Genomic DNA, 19377 nt, shown 5'->3' with positions numbered 1-19377 from the left:
ACTTGTTCAGCATTCATATGCTTTTTAGCCACTTAGGGGGGAGAAATGAGATTTTTGAGCAATTTTGCCTTATAGACATAATTACTTTTATGTCTGAACCCAGGAAAAGTCAGTTCCAGCCCATAATATACAAGACACAAAAGCCAACAAGTCAAACATACATTCAAACAACTTTTAAGAGTTACATCTTCTTTGGTGCAATGTGTTTTATAGCATTTCTGCATATTTATAACTAAAGTCTGTTGAGCAATGCAAATGTTTCTTTATATTCCATGAATTGAAAATATGTTAAATTAAATTTATGCAGTTAGTCGGAACTCTACATCTAACTAAAAGTTCCATATGCAAGCAAGAGTTAAAATTTAAGTGGCAGCAGGAATGCACATCAAAGAAAGTATTTTTAAATAAACGTTAGCATTCTTTCTTTCAACATGTACTAACCCCCTTTTTAAGTAGATGGGAAAGATTTGACTCTACAATACAATACAATTTTACAATAACTGTAAAATGTCTAGTTACACGTTGTTATATTTTAATGCATATTAAGGACTGAAAGTACAGGCAAAATATTGTTCTAATGGTCAAGACCTGTTGCTTATTTATTATCATTTTTGTGTTCCAAATAATTATAAAACACATTCAGGTTTTATTTTTTGTGATATAATGCACTGTATCTAATGAAATCAGATAAACTACTGATACCATTTGTGTAAAAGTTTTAATTTTTGGTTTTAAAAATTATCAGCAGCATACACCCTGAAAATTCAACAAAAAATATTCATTTAAGACCATCTCCAATTACAGCTTCTTTCAACGTATATTAGAACAATGTTTCTGAAGCTGTTTATTTGTACGAGACACTAGATTTTACATAATGACGAACTGAAAAATTTCACTAGTATTGCTATTTTATGACACATTTATATTTTCTATGGTTTCCTTCATTAAAGGAAATATGAATTTCAGTCATTTTTCCTAACGATATAATACAGTCATTAAAAACAGAGAAATATTTTAATGATGAAAACAGAGCTCTTACTTTATGTTTAAGGCCATAATTCACTTCCAGTTCCATAAGCAACACGCTCTTGCGAACATTTAACGTCTTCTGGAGTTCATCAAAAGTGGAATGAATTTCATCTACAATGCTGGTCTTTTGGTTGGTCAGTTGATGGATAATTTCAGATATGAAGTGCAATGCAGTATCTATCTCTGGAAGCCTATTAAAAACAAGCAGTTAACATTTCAAATATCAATGCTACAACATCCCTTCAATATTCATAAGACATATCATTACACAATTATTAAACTTTGAATAATACTCATAATGAGCCTACACACATAGTGCCAAGTCATAGTTCAATGTTATGTTTGAATGCAATGTATAGGCAGTCCTTGACTTACAACAGTTCATTTAGTGGGCTTCCAGTTTGCCGAGGCAGCCGCCATGGATGTTTGGAAGGCAAGCTCCTTCTTCCGCGTTCAGTTTCGCTTCACTGGGGGACCTTGGAAAGGGTCAAAAGTCGCCCTCTAGGGGCAACCAGCAAGGAGGATACCCCCGTTGGATCGCGGGAGGGCGGTAGCTCTTCCACTTGTTCCAGGGCAGCCCTCCAAACCGGCGGACGAAAGACCAGCCACAGCAATATGGCTCGTCACTAGGCTGCAGACAGCCAAAGTCACACCACCAGGCAATTTTAAAGCAGCGTGGATGAGATCTACTTCTCTTAAATCCTAACTATTTTCTGTACCTGCATAAGCTGCCTTAAGTCCTTTCCCCACTGTGGAGAGGGGGGATTTTACCCCTCCCTCTAGAAATGGCGGCAACTGACTATCCAGGGGAGTTTAAAACGTTGAAAGAATAACTTGATCCTAATTGGAATTCTATTTTTTAAAGTTTGTGGACTAAAAAATTTTCTATGCTTATTGAAGATTGCGGTTTTTACTTATAAGAAAGAAGCAAAACTGAAAAGGTTATATAAAAACTTCGGATTTAAAAGAAAACTTTTAAGGGTAGGGGTGACATATTTTGGCTAAACCTGATACTACAATTTGTTATTGTTGAAAAGAGACTTGGCCAGGAGCCCAGACAATAAGACTTATGCAACCTTGAACATCAGCTGAGAGAAGCCTAGCTGTATTCTGTATTCAGTGACAAAAACTCCCCCCCCCCCGATTGTCTGATTGTAAAGCTTTTAACCTAATACAGGGCTTTTCAACCTTTTCATCCATTGTACCACTTTTAGGATATGGCAACATCCGAGTACCACCAGTCGCCTAGAAAGGTGTCAAAAACTTGACCAAAAAAAAAAAGGAAAAAAGTGATGAAGTACAGGTAGTCCTCGACTTACAACAGTTGGCTTAGTGACTGTTTGAAGTTACTATGGCACTGAAAAAAATGCCCCCCAAGCCACAGCCGAGCAAGACACCTGCCTGCCCACCCAGTGGTGCTCTTCCTCCTGTCTGAGGTTTTCATTGTTGTGAGCATTTCTGTTGAGGATTGGCAGTGGGGGTGGGGAGGTGTTTGGTTTTTATTTCCCCCGTCTGCTGGGTGGTTGCAGCAGGTTTTGGTCACTTCACAAGACCCTGGGACACTGTGACCATCATAAATATGAATCAGATGCCAAGCATCTGAATGTAAATCACAAGAACCTGGAGATGCTGCAACATTCCAGCTGATGGGCAGTTCTTCTGGGCTCAGAAGTGCCAGGATCAGTGCCGAGCTCCAGCCGGAGCCTGGCACTGATCCTGGCGCTTCCGCTGAGCCCTGACATCCCTGCAGCTCCAGCCATCTCTCGCTCAGGCTTGTGCGGTGCTGCCATTCCCCTCCCCCACTACCACTTTTCTAGGATGGTCGTGTAACACCTGCCAGGTGCCAATGTACCATAGGTGGTACCCATACCACTGGTTGAAAAGCCCTGACCTAATACATCACTAAGAAAATATGGATGCTTGTCAACTGGTTCATACTTATGACCATTGCTTTGTCCCAAGGTTATGTGATCATCTTTTGCTACCTTTTGACAAGCAAAATCAATGGGGAAGCCAGATCCACTTAACAGTTGTGTTACTAATTTATCTGTAGTGATTCATTTAACAATTGTGGCAAGAAAGGTTGTAAAATGGAGCAAAATTCACTTAACAAATATCTCACTTAACAGAAATTTTGGGCTCAATTATGGTCATAAGTCAAGGACTACCTATATTACAGATTTGACCTTAGATGTTTGCTTCTCCATTCTTTCTAATAAGAACATTTAATCTTTTCCCATGAATAATATATAATAGTTATCAATAAATAGATATAAATGTAGATTGGATGCTGACTTTTCCAATGTTAAAAGCTGTAAACAAATATTCACTGGATTTACAGATCATTCTAAAGCAGAATGTGTTTGATTATACCTTAGTACTTTGTATGAACCCAGTAAAACTATAAACATTGAGTAAACTGTAGCTGAGAGCAAAATGTGAAACATATACAAACTTGGTGATCTTCAGGGCTATGCTAATTTATATACACATGTGGTTTTTAAAATTTTGTTAGCATTATAGTTTTCAGACAATACAAATATTGTCAATTGTAAAGGAATCTTGAACTATTTCACTTGCAATTGTAAGCTAGAATTCATTAAAATTCCCATTTAACTTAGAACAAGCAGCATCCTTGTGCTCAATGCATAATTGATTCCACTTGCCCCTTCCTTTCAGCATGGGCATTAAACAAAAACAGACAGTTCTGCCTGTGACATATCATTTACAAGGAACTAAGAAATCTGGTTTGTCCTCCCATATCAAACCATCTGGGTTTGTTTAACTATTCTTACTAACAGGAACCCAATGGAATAACTATGAAGCAAACAACAGCATGCTGCTCATTCCCAATGAGCCAAAATCCTGAAAACGTCTGGTCTATAATTACATCTAGAGGTGGCCAATAAATTTTACAATATGTTGGCTTGTTTATTCTTCTGCATTTTTTGCCACTAACTTTTAAATTAGGGGCCCCAAAATCCACCTATCAGTTTTTCTTACATGGGCCCTGATAGATAGGATCAAAGGTTTGGTTCTTTTTTTGCATTTTTCTACCTGTAAATTACTATTTCTGGACCAAGTCTTGCCTTCTTCCACCTAGTTTTAGAATACGCACCTCAAAGTTTGATAGAACCCTTCAGTCAACTAAATTTATTCCATCCTATTTTAAACTGCAATTAGAAAATTTGGGTAAATGGGATAACCCTAAGAATTTTTTTTTAAAAAAAACTTTTTAAAAAACTTAGCTTGTCATTATATGAATACTACCAATGTCTTCTAAGCATTTACTTGACTATTCTCTAAACAAGGAAAAGAAGAATAAGTATAATAAATCCAGGCTGGTATTTTAAATTTTCAACGAAGAAAAGGATTACTATTGCACTTTATAAATATTCTAAACCTTCATGGAAGTGAAAAGACCACAAAGTAAAAGGACTTGTACATTCTCTCAAGAAAGCACAAGCAACATTTTCAAACGGTCATAAATAATGTTCTGTTTTTATGTTTCAGAAAAGACATGTCCAACATGATGCTCCTTAGATATGTGAGTCAAACTTTTAGAATTCCCAGACACACAGGCTCTGGAAAGTATAACCCTTACTCATCTGGAAGGTTCCAAGCTGAATAAATTACCCTAACATGCAATTCTATAACCCGGAAATATTTCATAGTTTCACCTTTTGTTCACAGCATCTAACTGTGTTTGAAGAGAAGCCTTGTGTTGTTCTACTACATCCTTAAGAGGGACTGTTGGATGTTCTGCATGTTCTCCTACTGTACATTCCTGGCACATGGCTGTCTCACAGGATTGACAGTAAAACTCCATCAGCTGATTAAAAATAAATAAACGTATTCTTATTAGAATGCCAGTGTTTAGGTTTCTAATTCTTTAAATGATACATTTCAATGAAAATTTATTTTAAATCGAAGACATGTAATATTTTTCTAGCAAAGGGCTGCACTTGAATTCTGAGGAAAGGATCAGCCAGGAACATTCAAAAAAGCGGAGCCTGAAAAAAAGTAAACCGAATTAGTTTTAATATTACATTTACAATTTAATTATGTAAATAAAATTCCCAATGTGTGTAATCTTTTCTCCCTTCTGTTACACTGGGCAATATTTGGAACAGCTTTGATGTCAACAGCCAAAGGTGGATGGAGGAAACTACATGAGGTATACCCAGGCTGTATACTTTTGCTTTAACTTGATCATTAATCTTTACTGACTGTTTAGTTAAATCCAAAGTGATTTCCTTTTTTCCTTCTGAAGCAAGTAAAGCATCTTCTGGAGAAGTTTAATCATGTAATAGATTCTAGTCTATAGACCTTAACCCTAGTTCTAGATATACTACATATTCAAAGCTTTTGAAAATGAAATTTCATTTTTCAATCATTTTCCACACTATAACCCATAAATACCCTATTACTGGGGTCCCCAATATATGGGCCGCAGCCCACTATCAGGCCATGGCCTCTTGGGCAGTGGGCCGCATAAATGGCTGACCACTTATGCTAGCACCCGTGACCCCGTTTGCGAATACACGGGATTGCTAGCGCCAGGTGCATGTGTGCGGCCCGTTTGCGCATGTGCGAACAGGGCCGCTAGCGCCGGGTGGATGTGTGCTGCTTGTTTGCACCTGCGCGAATGGGGCCACTAGTGTAGCCCCATTTGCATACGTGTGTGTGCAGCAATTTGGAAGCTGCTCTCCTTCCCTTGGGGCCGTGAGCCTGGAAAGGTTGGAGACCGCTGCTCTATTAAGAGGAGTTTTTCCTCTGCCTTCAAGTTTGTCATGACTCTAATGACTGCCTGTAAAAATCTAGGCAATTTTCTTGGCAACATTTTACAGAAGTGGTTTGCCTTGGCCTCGTTCGTAGGCTAAAAGTTATCCAGCTATCTCAGACATGTCAAACTACCGGCCCGTCGGCCGGGTGCATTATGCCAAAGCCACCCCCACCCCATTGCCAGCAATGGGGGAAAAGTCCTGATACGTCACGTGACGTCACAAGTTTGACATGCCTGAGCTAGCTTTTTTCAAATCAGGATTAAAATCCATGGTTTCCCAATTTTAGCTCAGGACCTTTAACATTACACCAAATTAGTTTTCACCACAGTGACTAAGGTCACTAAAACAATCACCTGCTATAAACATTCAATTTTATTACTACTGACAGTGCTCTCCTCTTGCACCTCTACTCCAGTGTAAAGCTCAACGTGTTCATAGGCTTGTGCTTAGGTAAATATGAAGAGGGTTAGAATTTTAGCTCACAGCTGTATACTTACTTACCTAAATTGTAAATTCCACTAAATACAATGGGGCATCATTGGGAGCCATCCAGAGTCCAGCATAAGATAGGCAGTTATTTAAATATTTTTTAAATATTATTATTTAAATATCATTTAAATATCATTTCAATGAATAATTCTTAGCTGGTATGCATAATGATGTTTACATCTTATACTGGTAACATTTCTTTTACAAATTATATACGCAAAATAAAAACAAAAGCTAAAGTCAAAAATTGTTTTACGTAAAACTAGACAACCCATAACCCATGGGGTCATTGTTTCAGATATATTTCCTTACCTAAATAAAGAAACACAATAACCATGGGGAGGGGGGGAAGCAGTGGGAGCAGGAATTAATTTCCTGCTGGCTTTCCCATTGATTTTCCTTGTAGGGAGCTGGTAGGAAGCATTGGAAATTGAATTGAATTGAATACTTTATTTGGCCAAGTGTGATTGGACATACAAGGAATTTGTCTCCAGTGCAGCAGCTTTCAGTATACATGTAAAGCAACAGAATAATGACAATCATAATATCAATTAAGAGTGGGGAACTAAAGTAGATAAATAATAACACTACAGTCATACTTCATGGCTCAATACACAGAGACATTAGAGACAACCCTGGATGACCGAAGCAGCCATAGCTTTGCCAAATTTCAATCTCATGGATACATGGATCACAGATTTTGGATACATTATTTAAGTTAGGCCAGTTGAGGTACATTAATTAAAAAAAGTTGCTCTATGGATGCATTGTTTCACCCAATTGAATATTACAAACAGACACAGGAATTTTAGTAGTATATAAAAATGTTGTTTTAACCATTCAGTTGTGTCCAACTTTCTCTCCATTCTACCCTTCCAAGCTCAGGTTCTTTCAATTGTTGGATGTTCAACTTTGTGTCAGATTTGATGTTATCACGCCAGCATGTTCTTTGCTTGCCCCTTCTTCTTGTTCCACTAACCATTCCCAGCAGAGTTAGCATAACTATATAGAAATAGCTATGCATAATAACATCCAATAATATTAAAACTTATCCCATACTTATGTATATAGAAATACAATCAAGAGTTTCTTACTTAAAGTATAACAAATTACTCTTCAGTGAGTTATTTTCTCCATTCTTCAGTTTTAAATAAAACAGTTGCATCTTCTGCTTTAGGAGTATTAAGTTACTTCATAAATTCCTGAAGCATTACTGATACCTTTTGCAATATAAATCAGAATGGTATCAGCTTTGCATTAATGAGGCCCATATTTCTGGCACAAACACATTTAACACAAAGTAATATAAACTGCTTAGGTTGATGTTTTGAAGTTTATCAGATTCAGAATGCATGCATTAATTCTCACAATTCTCAGGCAAGAGCAGATTAAAATAAACTACACCAGTGGGAACGCCAGTACAACCAAGATTTTCTCACAGTTCAATAGAAAAAGAAACAAGTATTTCCTCTATCAAAATGATGTTTATTTCATTAATGTATTTCTGTTTAACTTCCTTAAAAAGAAAGAACTTCAATGAGTAGCATCTTGGAGCTTGCTAGTCCCTATGGTTGAATCAGCCCTCTCACAAAGGGCTGCACCTAGTAAAATTATATAGGAAATCCAACTGTTCAAAGAAGATGCTGGAAACCAGTGCTTTGCAACATACTAGCTCCCAAATTTATTTTTAAAATATTAATAATCATATACATAATCAAATGAACAAAATTGCCAAGTTTAAAGAATATACAAGTAGTCCTCAACTTACAAGTTCGTTTAGTGACCGTTCAAAATTACAACGGCACCGAAAAATGTGACTTATGAACATCTTTCAGTTACAACCTTTGCAGCATCCCCATGTGATCAAAATTCAGATGTTAGGCAACTGGTTTATATTTATGACCTTTGCTATGTCCCAGGATCATCTTTTGCAAGCTTCTGACAAGCAAAGCTAATGGGGAAATCAACTAGGTTACTAGTTAGTCACAACTAGGTTACTATCTTATCAACTGCAGCAATTCACTTAACAACTGTGGCAAGAAAAGTTGTAAAATGGGGCAGAACTCACTTAACAAATGTCTTATTTAACAACAGAAATGTTTGGTTCAATTGTGGTCGTAAGTCAAAGACTATTTGTAGTAGATACCAAGGTGGTTTGAAGCCCTTAATGTAACATAAATATTAAATGAGATAGACTTTAGTCAATTGAGGGTGCCTCCAGTTTGTCCCACAATTTAGCTTGGGGTATGGAATCAAATGCGTTGAAGATAATGAAAGTAGCACAAAGGGAGGTAATGTCACGGGAGGAGTATTTTTCAATGAAATGATGGGAGTACTGGACACCGATCAGTGGTAGACTGCCCTTCCCTAAAGCCAGTTTGCTCCTCTGCAAGTATGTTTTATTCTTACAGCCAGACCTGGAGTTTACAGTAAGGAAGTGTACATATTTTATACAGATTTGTAAATATATTATGAACAAGGATTATGCAGACCAAAACTAGGAAAGTATTCCTAGATATGACGGATTTGTGTCTTTCAATAAATACAGTAAAATAATTAATACAACACTCTCTCATGTGTATGCACACAATTCCTCCAACTCAGTTCATTTAGTATCTTTAACTATGAACTATATGGTCATAGTGGGGGGGGGGAAATGTTACCAAAATCAATTTTATATATAAAGCAGTAATTTTTCACTTTTAATCCCAGAGTTCAATTAATGCGATAGTAACCCTTGCCATTTCTTTTCAACAATAAACCTCACAGGAATCAAATCCACTTACATTTCCCTCATGATTGGGGCAGGAAAGTGGTTTCCCTGAAGCTACAGCTGTGACAGTCTCCAAGATGGCAGCCTCCTCAATACTGCTGTCTGGAGTTCGCTGTAGGACATCCATCAGGTTGGTGATGAAGAAATTGTTTTGCAGTGCAGAAACCCCTTTCTCTGGAAGAATGGATGTCTGGCGGCACACTGGGCAAGAAAGGGTTAAGCTATGAGCTGGAATGTAATTCTGTAAACACCTAATGAGAATAACAAAAAAGTTGAATAATCATTACTACTGCTTCATATTCCCAATTTTCTAATTCATCTCAAAAAAAGGGTAAAAACTCTTCACCATTTAAAATTTGTAGTCCCCTGACAATGTACACAGATAGTCTTCAACTTGCAACTATTTAACAACAGTTCAAAGTTATGAAAGGTTTGGGTAAAAGCTACAAACTGTACACATCTGACCATCACATTACCCTCACTGTCACAGGCTCACAATTTGGGTTTTTGGCAACTGGTTTATGACCTGTTGCAGCATCCTGCAGTCATTTGATCCAATTTATGGCCCAAAATGCCCACTGGTCAAGCTGGATTCGCTTAATGACTGTGTGACTCACTTAACAGCCATGGTGATTCACTCAACGATCATGGTAAAAATTTCTGTAAAACTGGTTCTGACTTGATTTACAACTGCAATGATGGAAATTCTGGTCTGTCATAAGCTGAGGACTACCTGTAATGAAATACTGCAGACTTTAAAAAGGTGAAACAGAAGGAAGGTGTCTTTGAAGGAATCAAAGAAAATTAATATTTCATACACTCAGATTTACTACACCCCAGAGAAAGTCAAAAACACAGAGGTCCATATAGGCACTTACTACATAGCATCCTAAAAATCTAGCAACCCTGTAAAGTCTAAGAACTCATATATCTTGCAATATACAAGAACTCATATTAAAATTTTATGAACTTCTGGTGATTTTGTGTGTGATAAATATTTGATAATAATCATATCCACACATGCATAATGTTTAAAAGATGAACATACTCCTTACTCCAAAGTGCCTTTGAGATGTCTCGTAGTTTCCAGCCAGCATGCCAACCACCTGCATAGCATCAGATTGAGAGAAGCTGCCTTAGAGCCTAAAGCACATTCATCTTTTTGCATTGCTTCCCACTCTACAATGGGTCACAAAGAGGCTTAAATCCTCTCCCCACAGGTAAAAATCAACCTAGGTAGAGCTTTCAGCTAAAGGTAAAGCTAAACTAAATCTGCTTGTGATAGCCTAAGGCAGGGGTGTCAAACTCGCAACGTCATGTGACGTGTTGCGATGTATCGTGACTTTGCCATTGCCAGCAATGGGGTGGGTGTGGTTTCACTATGATGCATCCAGCCCACGGGCCAGCAGTTTGACACCCCTGGCCTAAGGCATTCAGCTAAAGCTGAATGGATTTCATATAATACAACACAATCTTAAGGGATTGTTTTAAATATTATAGGAAGAAAAATTATATTGTGGACATATGACAGGTATTCATTTTTAAAAAACTGCAAATGCAATCAAACCTTGTAAATGATGAAACACATAATGATTAGGAAATATTATTTCCACTTTCAGGTAGAATTACAATATTCTCACAACATTCTCAGTATATGATATGATTTAAATGTAGCTTTTATTTGTATGGAAATCAATGTAAGAAAAATACCATCTATTACTTTTTCATTTAACATGGAAACAACAGCAGTACTGCCAGGGACATAAAGCAACACTGACAGTAAACTAAGTTTTTAAGTGCAGAACAGTTGCCAAGGCTTCATTTCTGAGTATCTGGAACAAACTTTACTATCAAGATGGAACAGAACAGTCATTTTCTACTATCTCATTTAACTAATTATGATTTATTTCATGTCAATAAACTGATTATGGTCAAGGCATCATGAAAATGCATCAAAAAAGGGAATGATAAAGTTAAAAAGAGCCAAGGAGTATTTATTCTTTTATTATTATTATTTGTAATTTTAAGAAAACCTTTCTACCTCATTGACAATTTACTATTACTACATTATAAGTAAGCCTAACCCCCTGGGAGAAGTCATTGACATGACAATCCAGGCAGATTCAATGGCTGGATTGATTTAGACTACTAAAAAACACTTACCTCTCACAAAAAGTATGCAGGCATGGGAGCACTTTGGGATTCTTGTAACGGTCCAAGCATATGCTGCAGATCAGAAACTGTTTGTCAATCTGACGCACGACAGGGCTTGGGATATTGGAGCCTTCACTGGCCATCCTAGATTACTGACATATGGATCTTGCTCTTTTTCACCCTGCACACTGCTGAAAGTTTTTTAAAAATGACAAGGTGTTTAAAATTAAAAAAAAATGTAATTCCTACTAACAGTGAACCATGATGCTCTTTATCCTGACTGAATAATTATTTACTGCAAAAATGAAGCACATTTGTTCTTTTTGCCCTTGGAAATAAGGCAACACATTATTGTACTACTTTTTTAAATAAAAAATCTGGGCAGCTGTTAATAACTGCATTACATTAAAGACAATCTCAAAGTAGTCTGTATAGAGAAGCAATCTGAAACAATTTTCTCTCCCGAAACTAATGATATAAAAGCTTTGTTTAAAAAATCAAAATGTAGACTACCTCAGCACCAGAAAAACTGCATGAAATAACATTATCAAAATAAAAATGTGACCCTTTCACTAAAATACAAAGCTCAGCATCTACGTATAATGGGAACTATCAGCAACAACCCTATAAAGGAGTTATGGCAAGATTTGAAGGAGTACCGAGGAGAACCAAGTGATTCTTTGAGAATAGCTGCTTTAAGAAGTTACTGGCAGATGTTATATAAACCCTCCTGCTAGTTTTAGTTTGCAAAATGCTGCACAGACTTACCTTCCTGGCTCTACCTAGCATGTTCAGTATGAAGCAGATCTGTCCCAGCTAGCCCCAATCGGACTTCCTCCAAGCATATTAATTTCAGCTGTCAGAATTCCATGTCAGCCTGCCCAGCACTGAGAAATCTGGGACTTGATCCGCACATCCGAAGGTGCACAGGCTGGGGAAGCTAATCTATCCCTATCAGCGCTCTATTGAAGCATATGAGTGTTCACGGCTTGTTCCATCATCCCTTTTACTGACAGCTGGGTTCAGTAAGGATTAACTTTCCCATCCCCTCAAATCAAGCAATGAAATGTAAAAAGGCACAATCATATCAGACACCTATTATGCTATCCCTTGATGGGAAACTATTTGAGCCAAATTTTAAAACAAACTGAAAAAGACTCTTAAAATATAATTATGCCTAACTAATGGTCATGTTGACTGGCAACACCCAAAGGTTGAGAAATAACAAACATCTCCTATATACTATATCTCCCCTACTCCTCTACTTACGACCACAACAGAGCCCAAAATTTATGTTGCTAAGTGAGACATTTGTTAAGTGAATTTTACCCCATTTAACCTTTTTTTGCCATAGTTGTTAAGTGAATCAATAGAGTTGGTAACTTAGTAACATGCTTGTTAAGAGAATCTGGTTTCTCCATTAACTTTGCTTGTCAGCATGTCGTGAAAGGTGATCGCATGATCCTGAGACACTGCAACCGTCAAAAATATGAACCAGTTCCCAAGCATTTGGATTTTGAATATATGACTATGGGGATGCTCTAATGTGAACTGTGAAACTGAAAAATGGTCGTAAGTTATTTTTTTTCAAACAGTCACAAATGAACTCTTGTAAGTCGTGGACTATCTGTACAATATTTGACTTTGCTAACTAGATTTCAGCCTTCAGGTGTTACATTAAACCAAAGCACTGGTCCAGCTACCTCAAGTCTTGCCATCTTCAGGGTTTCACTTAGCTTTAGCTCCAGCCTTGTCTAGAAAAGCTAGAATTAAACATGTGACATATTATATACATGATGTGTTCTCTATTACAAGGCACTATTCTTCCTGGTTGACTGAGGGACCAACTCTGCTATTTCAAATGTATCTGGCTATTTTGACAGCAGGACTGGTTCAGACATCTGTCTGACACATGAAAGGAGGCCTCCAATGTGGCTTCCAAAGCTATTGAAGGCTCTTGCTAGATGTATGTGCTCACTGTCATCTGAGGAATTTAGGAAAAAAATCAGATGTGTTTAGCCTAGTTTTTTTCAATGCTGTTAAATCTTACTAATCTTAATTCTGATTTTAATTTTATTGATTTTATTGTAATACCTACATCTTTTAAATAATTGTAAATAAGTAGTAATCATACATGCAGAAATATAAACTTAGTAACAAAAATATATACATTTGTTGTCCTAAGTTACTACGTTTAATAGAAGAGGAACTGTTAATGTTCTAAATGTTCTTTCATTTAAAATTGGTCCTATTCTAGTATAGGCTCAAACAATATACAATGCCCTATATTGTTTTAACTTAGCCACAATCACCAATTTGGGAGTGAATCTATCATTTCTCAATTGTCCGCTTTGTTTTTAATTTGCTGTTGTTTACTTTGCCATATATTCTTTGACTGAATTGTCAGTCAAAGTACAATTTTAATATCAGAACTGTTGAAAAAGAACAGGTTGCTAGAACAGGGTGTTTTGCACCTGGTAAATATACCTTTGTATTCTTTATCTTAGATAAATACAAGAATCCAGCATTGTTCCAGTACTCGGCATCCATCAACAATGGTGATGAAAATTGGAACATTGAGCAACACTTAGAACGGGCGACACAGAATTTTCTAAAAGTAGGCCCCACCTGTGTTTTTCAATTATGCTGGTTAGTTTAAAATAAAAGCCAACATATTTGTCTAAGACAGAACTCAAAAAGAGCAAATCCTAGCACAGAAATAACTACTGGTAGAAAACTTTATAAAATAGTATAACAAAGCCCTTTTTAGTATGAAAAAGATAGAAAATGCAAGAATGATAGCAATTTTTGTTTTTGTAGTTTTTGTTTTAGGATTGCATGAAATAATTATGAAAAAACTCCCTTTGAGAAAAAAAATCTTACTCATTCCTTTTATGTTCAACGATACAGAATACAAAGAAACCACACTAAAAATATACCAAGACTAGGTTTGACTGAATAATTCAATTATGGGGTAATATCATCTTTTTCTTCCTTCTGAATGAGTTTTTAACTAAGTATTGTTCCAAATAGAAGTTTACAGATAGTCCTCATTTATTGGTAATTGGGACCAGAGTTTTTGTCAATAAATGATGTGCATGGCTGTAAAGTGCAATGCCATGTGAGAGCATCACTTAGCAAACAATAGTCCTGGCAGTGCCCAATGATATTCTTAAGCAAGGTTCACTGGTCATTAAGTGAGGACCCACTCACAATGTCTGGCTGGCTTCTAACAACCATGTCAGTGAGGAAGCTGGCAGGAAATTCAATTCCCAGACTGTTCACAAACAGGCTAGAAGGCAAGTAAGTGGGTCCTGCCAGGTGAGAGACAAATGCAGTGGCATGCACAAAGAATTCTGGGGCTCACGTTGGATGCTGCCAGATGAGGGGAGACTTACTAGAGTGATTTTTTTTACCTTACCTTACCTCATTCAGTGATGTCACAACTTATGATTACTGAATGAGTAGACACTAGGTCGGGACTACCTGAATGCATGCCTTGCTGGCTTCCCCACTGACTTTGCTTATGGGAAGCAGGAGGGTAAAGTTGTGAATGGTGATCACATTAAATGTAATCATGATCATATGATCAGGGTGAAGTGATGGCTGAAACTTTGAGAACTAGTCCTAAGTACCACTCATTCAGTGATGTCACAACTTATGGTTACTGAATGAGTAGTCACTAAGTGGGGATACCTGAATGCATGCCTGCTAGCAATAAGTAACTTTTACCCATGGCACTAAGCTAAAGTTATGTCTAAATGTGACCAATAACTGCATTCTTTTAGTCCTTTAAATCTGATTGTAAGAATAAACCACAGTCCTCAAGCAATTATTTCTTGCTTACTATGTACACTTTAATATATTCTTTCATGTTAGAATCAAATCATACTTTATTTTGAATGGTTTAGCTATAGTTTAAGATGATTGGAAGACTTGAATATAATTGATGTGTTTGAAAAAATAATTCGTATCTCCACGATCCAAACTCTTATGCCACAATGATTTCTTACTGAACTTATATTTTGTAAAAGTATACCTTTTAAGTTCATAATTATCTTTTATGTTTAAGGTACTATATTTTTCATTTTTGAATATCCAAAAATTGCATGATCACATTGTAAATAATTCTGAAAACAATCTGTTTCTTACAAACAGGAGCAAATAAGCTCCTTTTAAATTTTTTTAAAACAGAAAAAAATGAAACTTCACAATGTTGTACACATACTAGCTGCCCTTAAAAAGTTTTTAAACATATTGTTAACCTAATTCTGGAGTACATCCTTCAAAATAATGTATTCCTTGATAAGGAACTAGTGTTAGCATTAAAATCACTTCAGAAAATGACATCATGCTCTTGCTTTAAATGAATACTTTCTTATCAAAATAGCTTTTAATACATAGAAAGAATACATGTATAAAATGCTGGTGACTATGATGTAAGATCCATTAAAGATATTGTTTTGTTAATAATCACAAAGAAAGAGTGTGTGGCCACACCCATCTGAAACAGAAGACACAATGAAGACCCAAGTAATTATTATTTATACATTTCAACAAAATGTATTATATATGTTAGAATTATGATTCTATCAAGTGAAACAAAAACTATAAAGATAATAGCTAAGCTTGCTCAAACTGCACAGCATTTTCAAATAAAAGCAGGGCTCCGCCCCAACTAGTGCTACCCTTAGGCTTTCAAAGAGAAAACTAAATCACGCATACAGATCAATGATTCACAAATCTCAGGTTCTAAATCACATATTATGCATGAATAGGATTCCAGAAGCAACATTTAGAACATAATTGTCAAATCTCTAGGCAACTACGAGATTTTTACAAAATGAACACTAGTTCAAAAATCAGGCTATGATCTAGGTGGAATTCCACAAATTGAATGAACACAACTACTTGAGAAAAAAACTATCAAATCAATAGATTTCCTTTCCAGAACTATTATGAACCACGAGTAAAATATAAATAATTTCTCAGAAAACAGTTCTAAGCATCTTCAGACACAGGTGTTTCTTCCTTACAGATTTATTTTTCCTCATTGCTTTTAATCACTATAGCCCATTTTTGTTTAAAGAATACATAATTATAAATCATGCAGTATCATTTTTAAGGAGAGTAGGAATATATGAGGGACAAAAAGCATGCTAGCTGAATAACCATAAATGCTGAAGACATACCCATCTTCATGAAAAACTGAGCTTAATCAATGCAATACCAAGCAAGATATCTTTTCCGGGATGCAGTAGTCTCTTGCAGTCGTCCAAAAGAGCCAATCATAATTGTAGTAATATATTAGAGTTTAAAATTCTCACGTTTGAAGCTGTTAGAATTTTGCTATGTTTGTGGTCATTACTGGAGATGCAGCATATTTCCTGCTTCAGATAACAATGCTGCTCCATTCCAGGAAGAAAATGAATGAAAAAAAGGAGGCCCAGTCAAGCTCTCTCTTTCTTTCTCTCTCTCTCTTTCCCTCCTGCTCAGGTCACAGACAAGTGGGAGACCCCTAAAGGATTCCAGCCAATCAATCTTTATTTAGTGCATCTTTCTCACTCAATCTGTGCTGAAAGACTGCAGCAAATGGTGCAAGGGATTGTGGGATACAGCTGCAGCATAGAACTGCAATGAGATTTGCTGGGTGGATTTCTTTCTTTCTTTTTTGCTTTTCCTTCCTTAGTCAGCGATCATCTGTTTCAATCCCAGTGCTGGCCTGCAGAATTTGAGTATGAATTAGCAAGCAGGGGCAGCAACTGGAGCGTCTTAGAAGCAATAAATAAAAGTATCACTCTAATGCTAAAGATCTCTGGAATAACCATTCTTGATCTAAGAAAACAGTCATTAGTAATGTTGGAAGTAGTGAGAAAGTATCTATTCCCTTCCCTATTTTTGTTTTGATAAACCTCTCTGATAAATCTCTTCTTTGATGTGGTAACCATCAGTCAATCAAAATGCATCCAGTGAATGAGATCAATTCTCCCACCTCAGCCAATCTAGACAGACCCACAATTTGCCTATTTTTCCTTTAAAACAAACTTTTTAGAAGCAAGTGAGTTCATTCTCTGAACAAGTTACAGGGACGTTACTGCCTCTCAGAAGCTAAATTAAGTTAATTTCAATTTTAAAGTATCTGCTAATTATATAAATGAAATATATGAATGTATTATGTATATTTCTCTTAATATGCGACTGAAAAGAAAAATCACCAAAATTGTAGAAATCCCAGTAATTTGAGAGGAAGCTAAAATTTCAGCCAATGTAAAAAAAGTAGTCTCCTGTCTTTTCTGAGATGAATTTGACTTCTGATTACTTCATGGACTATCCATTAAATTTTTTGGCAGCAGGATGGAAATGGTTTGCTGTAGGCTTCTAATACAGGGGTCCTCAAACTTGAGGTCCTCAAACTTTAAGACTTGTGGACTTCGACTCCCAGAATTCCTCAGCCACAAGTCTTAAAGTGGCCAAGTTTGAGGACCCCTGTTCTGATAATATGTCCTGATTTTTTATCTAGGATCCAGCTCAGAGTTTTCAGGTCTGGCCCTGCTTAGCATCCAAGTACAGACACTACCAGTTACAGCAGCGCCTGCCATTTGTTGAGACTTTCAGATGATACTGTCAAATTATTTTTGACAGTGAACAGCTAAGCACATTGTATAGACCACTAATAAATCTGAAACAGCTTTAAAAGAGATATTGTTCATAATAAATAATCGGCAGTTTATTGCCGACTATAGAAGAATGGACTTTAAAGGTTTCTGACCTGGCGGAAATGGCAAAGATCTCGGCTTATTTGAAAGATCATTCGCAAGAACGCTATATTATGGAGTGGAGAAAATGGATTGAATATATCCAGAACAAATATGGGACTAAAAAGTTTCATTTAGCATTTGAATAAGTCTTCCTTTCTATTTTCTTTTCTTTTTATATGTAATATTAGTATTGCTTGTAGTTATCTTATATGAGCTAGAGAGTGATAGATTTAAGAATTTATTGTTGTTAGCATATGGATGTTTATGATTGTTTTTTGTTTTTATACCTTGTACTTAGCTCTGGGAAGTCGGGGGGGGAGGGGGAAAGGGGGGTAGGGGTAGGGAGGGATAGGTAGGGGTGGGGGGAGGGGGGATTGTTAAAGACAAAATGTATTTTAAAACTTTTCAATTAAAAAAAAATAAAAAATAAAAAACTAACTTCTAATATTTGCCGAATGAATTAACTGATTCAGAAAGAACTATCAGAGTGGTGACGGATTTATTAAAAAAAAGTATTTGAGCCAAATTTGACTCCTAGCTGATGACTGGGTCTATTTTGAAATGATTTGCTACTACTTTCTTCTGGATTGTTTTAAAATTTCTGAAAAAAGTCAACTAGCAGTTTGCATATTGCACTAAATCATGACTGTGGCTTAAAATAATGTATGAAACCACCATTTCATAATATATGAACCTTAACAGCATGCAGCATCAGTATATAATAAAAGGTGTATGTGAAAAACTAGTGAAACAAAATATCCAATTTGATGTTTTAACATAAAACATGTAATATTTCTTTAATATTGCTTTCATCTAGGCCAGACATGTCAAACACAAGGCCCGGGGGCCGGATCCGGACCGCAAAGTGGTTTCATGCAGCCCACGAAGCCATCCTGGAAACAGTGAGGGAATGGCCCCCACTGCCTTGGCCCTGGCCAAGAGACCCTCAGATCTGTCCCACTCCTGCCCAGGCCCCCATAGGCACCCTTGATGCGAACAATGTAGAGCTGGCCACGCCCACCCAGGCCATAAGCACTCTAGCCATGCCCACCCAGTTGGCCACGCCTACCCTGGCCATACCCACCCGGCCCCCTGAGGGCAACCGCAATGCTGATGCGGCCCTCAATGAAATTGAGTTTGACACCCCTGATCTAGGCACTACTTCCAACAGTCACCCTTATTCTTGCCCTTTATCCATGAATGCTATATTCACATAGTGTAACCTGACCCTAACTTGTACCCCAAATGTAAGTGCTCTTGCTCTCTCTCTGTCTCTCACACACACACACAATGATCTGGAAGTTTTTTTAAAAAAAACATTTCTCATTCCTGAAATAATATCATATACTAAGATATTAAATAATGAAACAGCATGTGAAAGGAAATG

The 19377-nt window shown here is 36.7% G+C and overlaps 1 protein-coding gene across 7 annotated transcripts in view; it reads right to left on the bottom strand.

The window, feature by feature from the left end:
• TRIM2 (tripartite motif containing 2) overlaps positions 1-19377 on the bottom strand; it is a 60831-nt gene that overhangs the window by 20302 nt on the left and 21152 nt on the right. For 4 of the 7 annotated variants that reach the window (XM_083367969.1, XM_083367966.1, XM_083367968.1 and 1 more), the window contains exons 2-5: positions 11242-11423; positions 9092-9329; positions 4710-4861; positions 1040-1220 (exon numbers count right to left, since the gene is read on the bottom strand). In XM_083367969.1, the coding sequence (XP_083224095.1) occupies positions 1040-1220; positions 4710-4861; positions 9092-9329; positions 11242-11375 (705 nt within the window). In that variant the 5' untranslated portion in view covers positions 11376-11423. Of the gene's footprint in view, positions 1-1039; positions 1221-4709; positions 4862-9091; positions 9330-11241; positions 11424-19377 lie in introns of those variants that run through there. The other 3 variants (XM_083367970.1, XM_083367971.1, XM_083367972.1) reach the window with 3 other exon arrangements.

Source organism: Vipera ursinii, assembly GCF_947247035.1.
Source record: "Vipera ursinii genome assembly, chromosome: 7".
In the NCBI taxonomy this organism is placed as follows: Eukaryota; Metazoa; Chordata; class Lepidosauria; order Squamata; family Viperidae; genus Vipera; species Vipera ursinii.
Note: the sequence above shows the minus strand (reverse complement) of the source record. Positions and strands in the feature narration are given on the sequence as shown.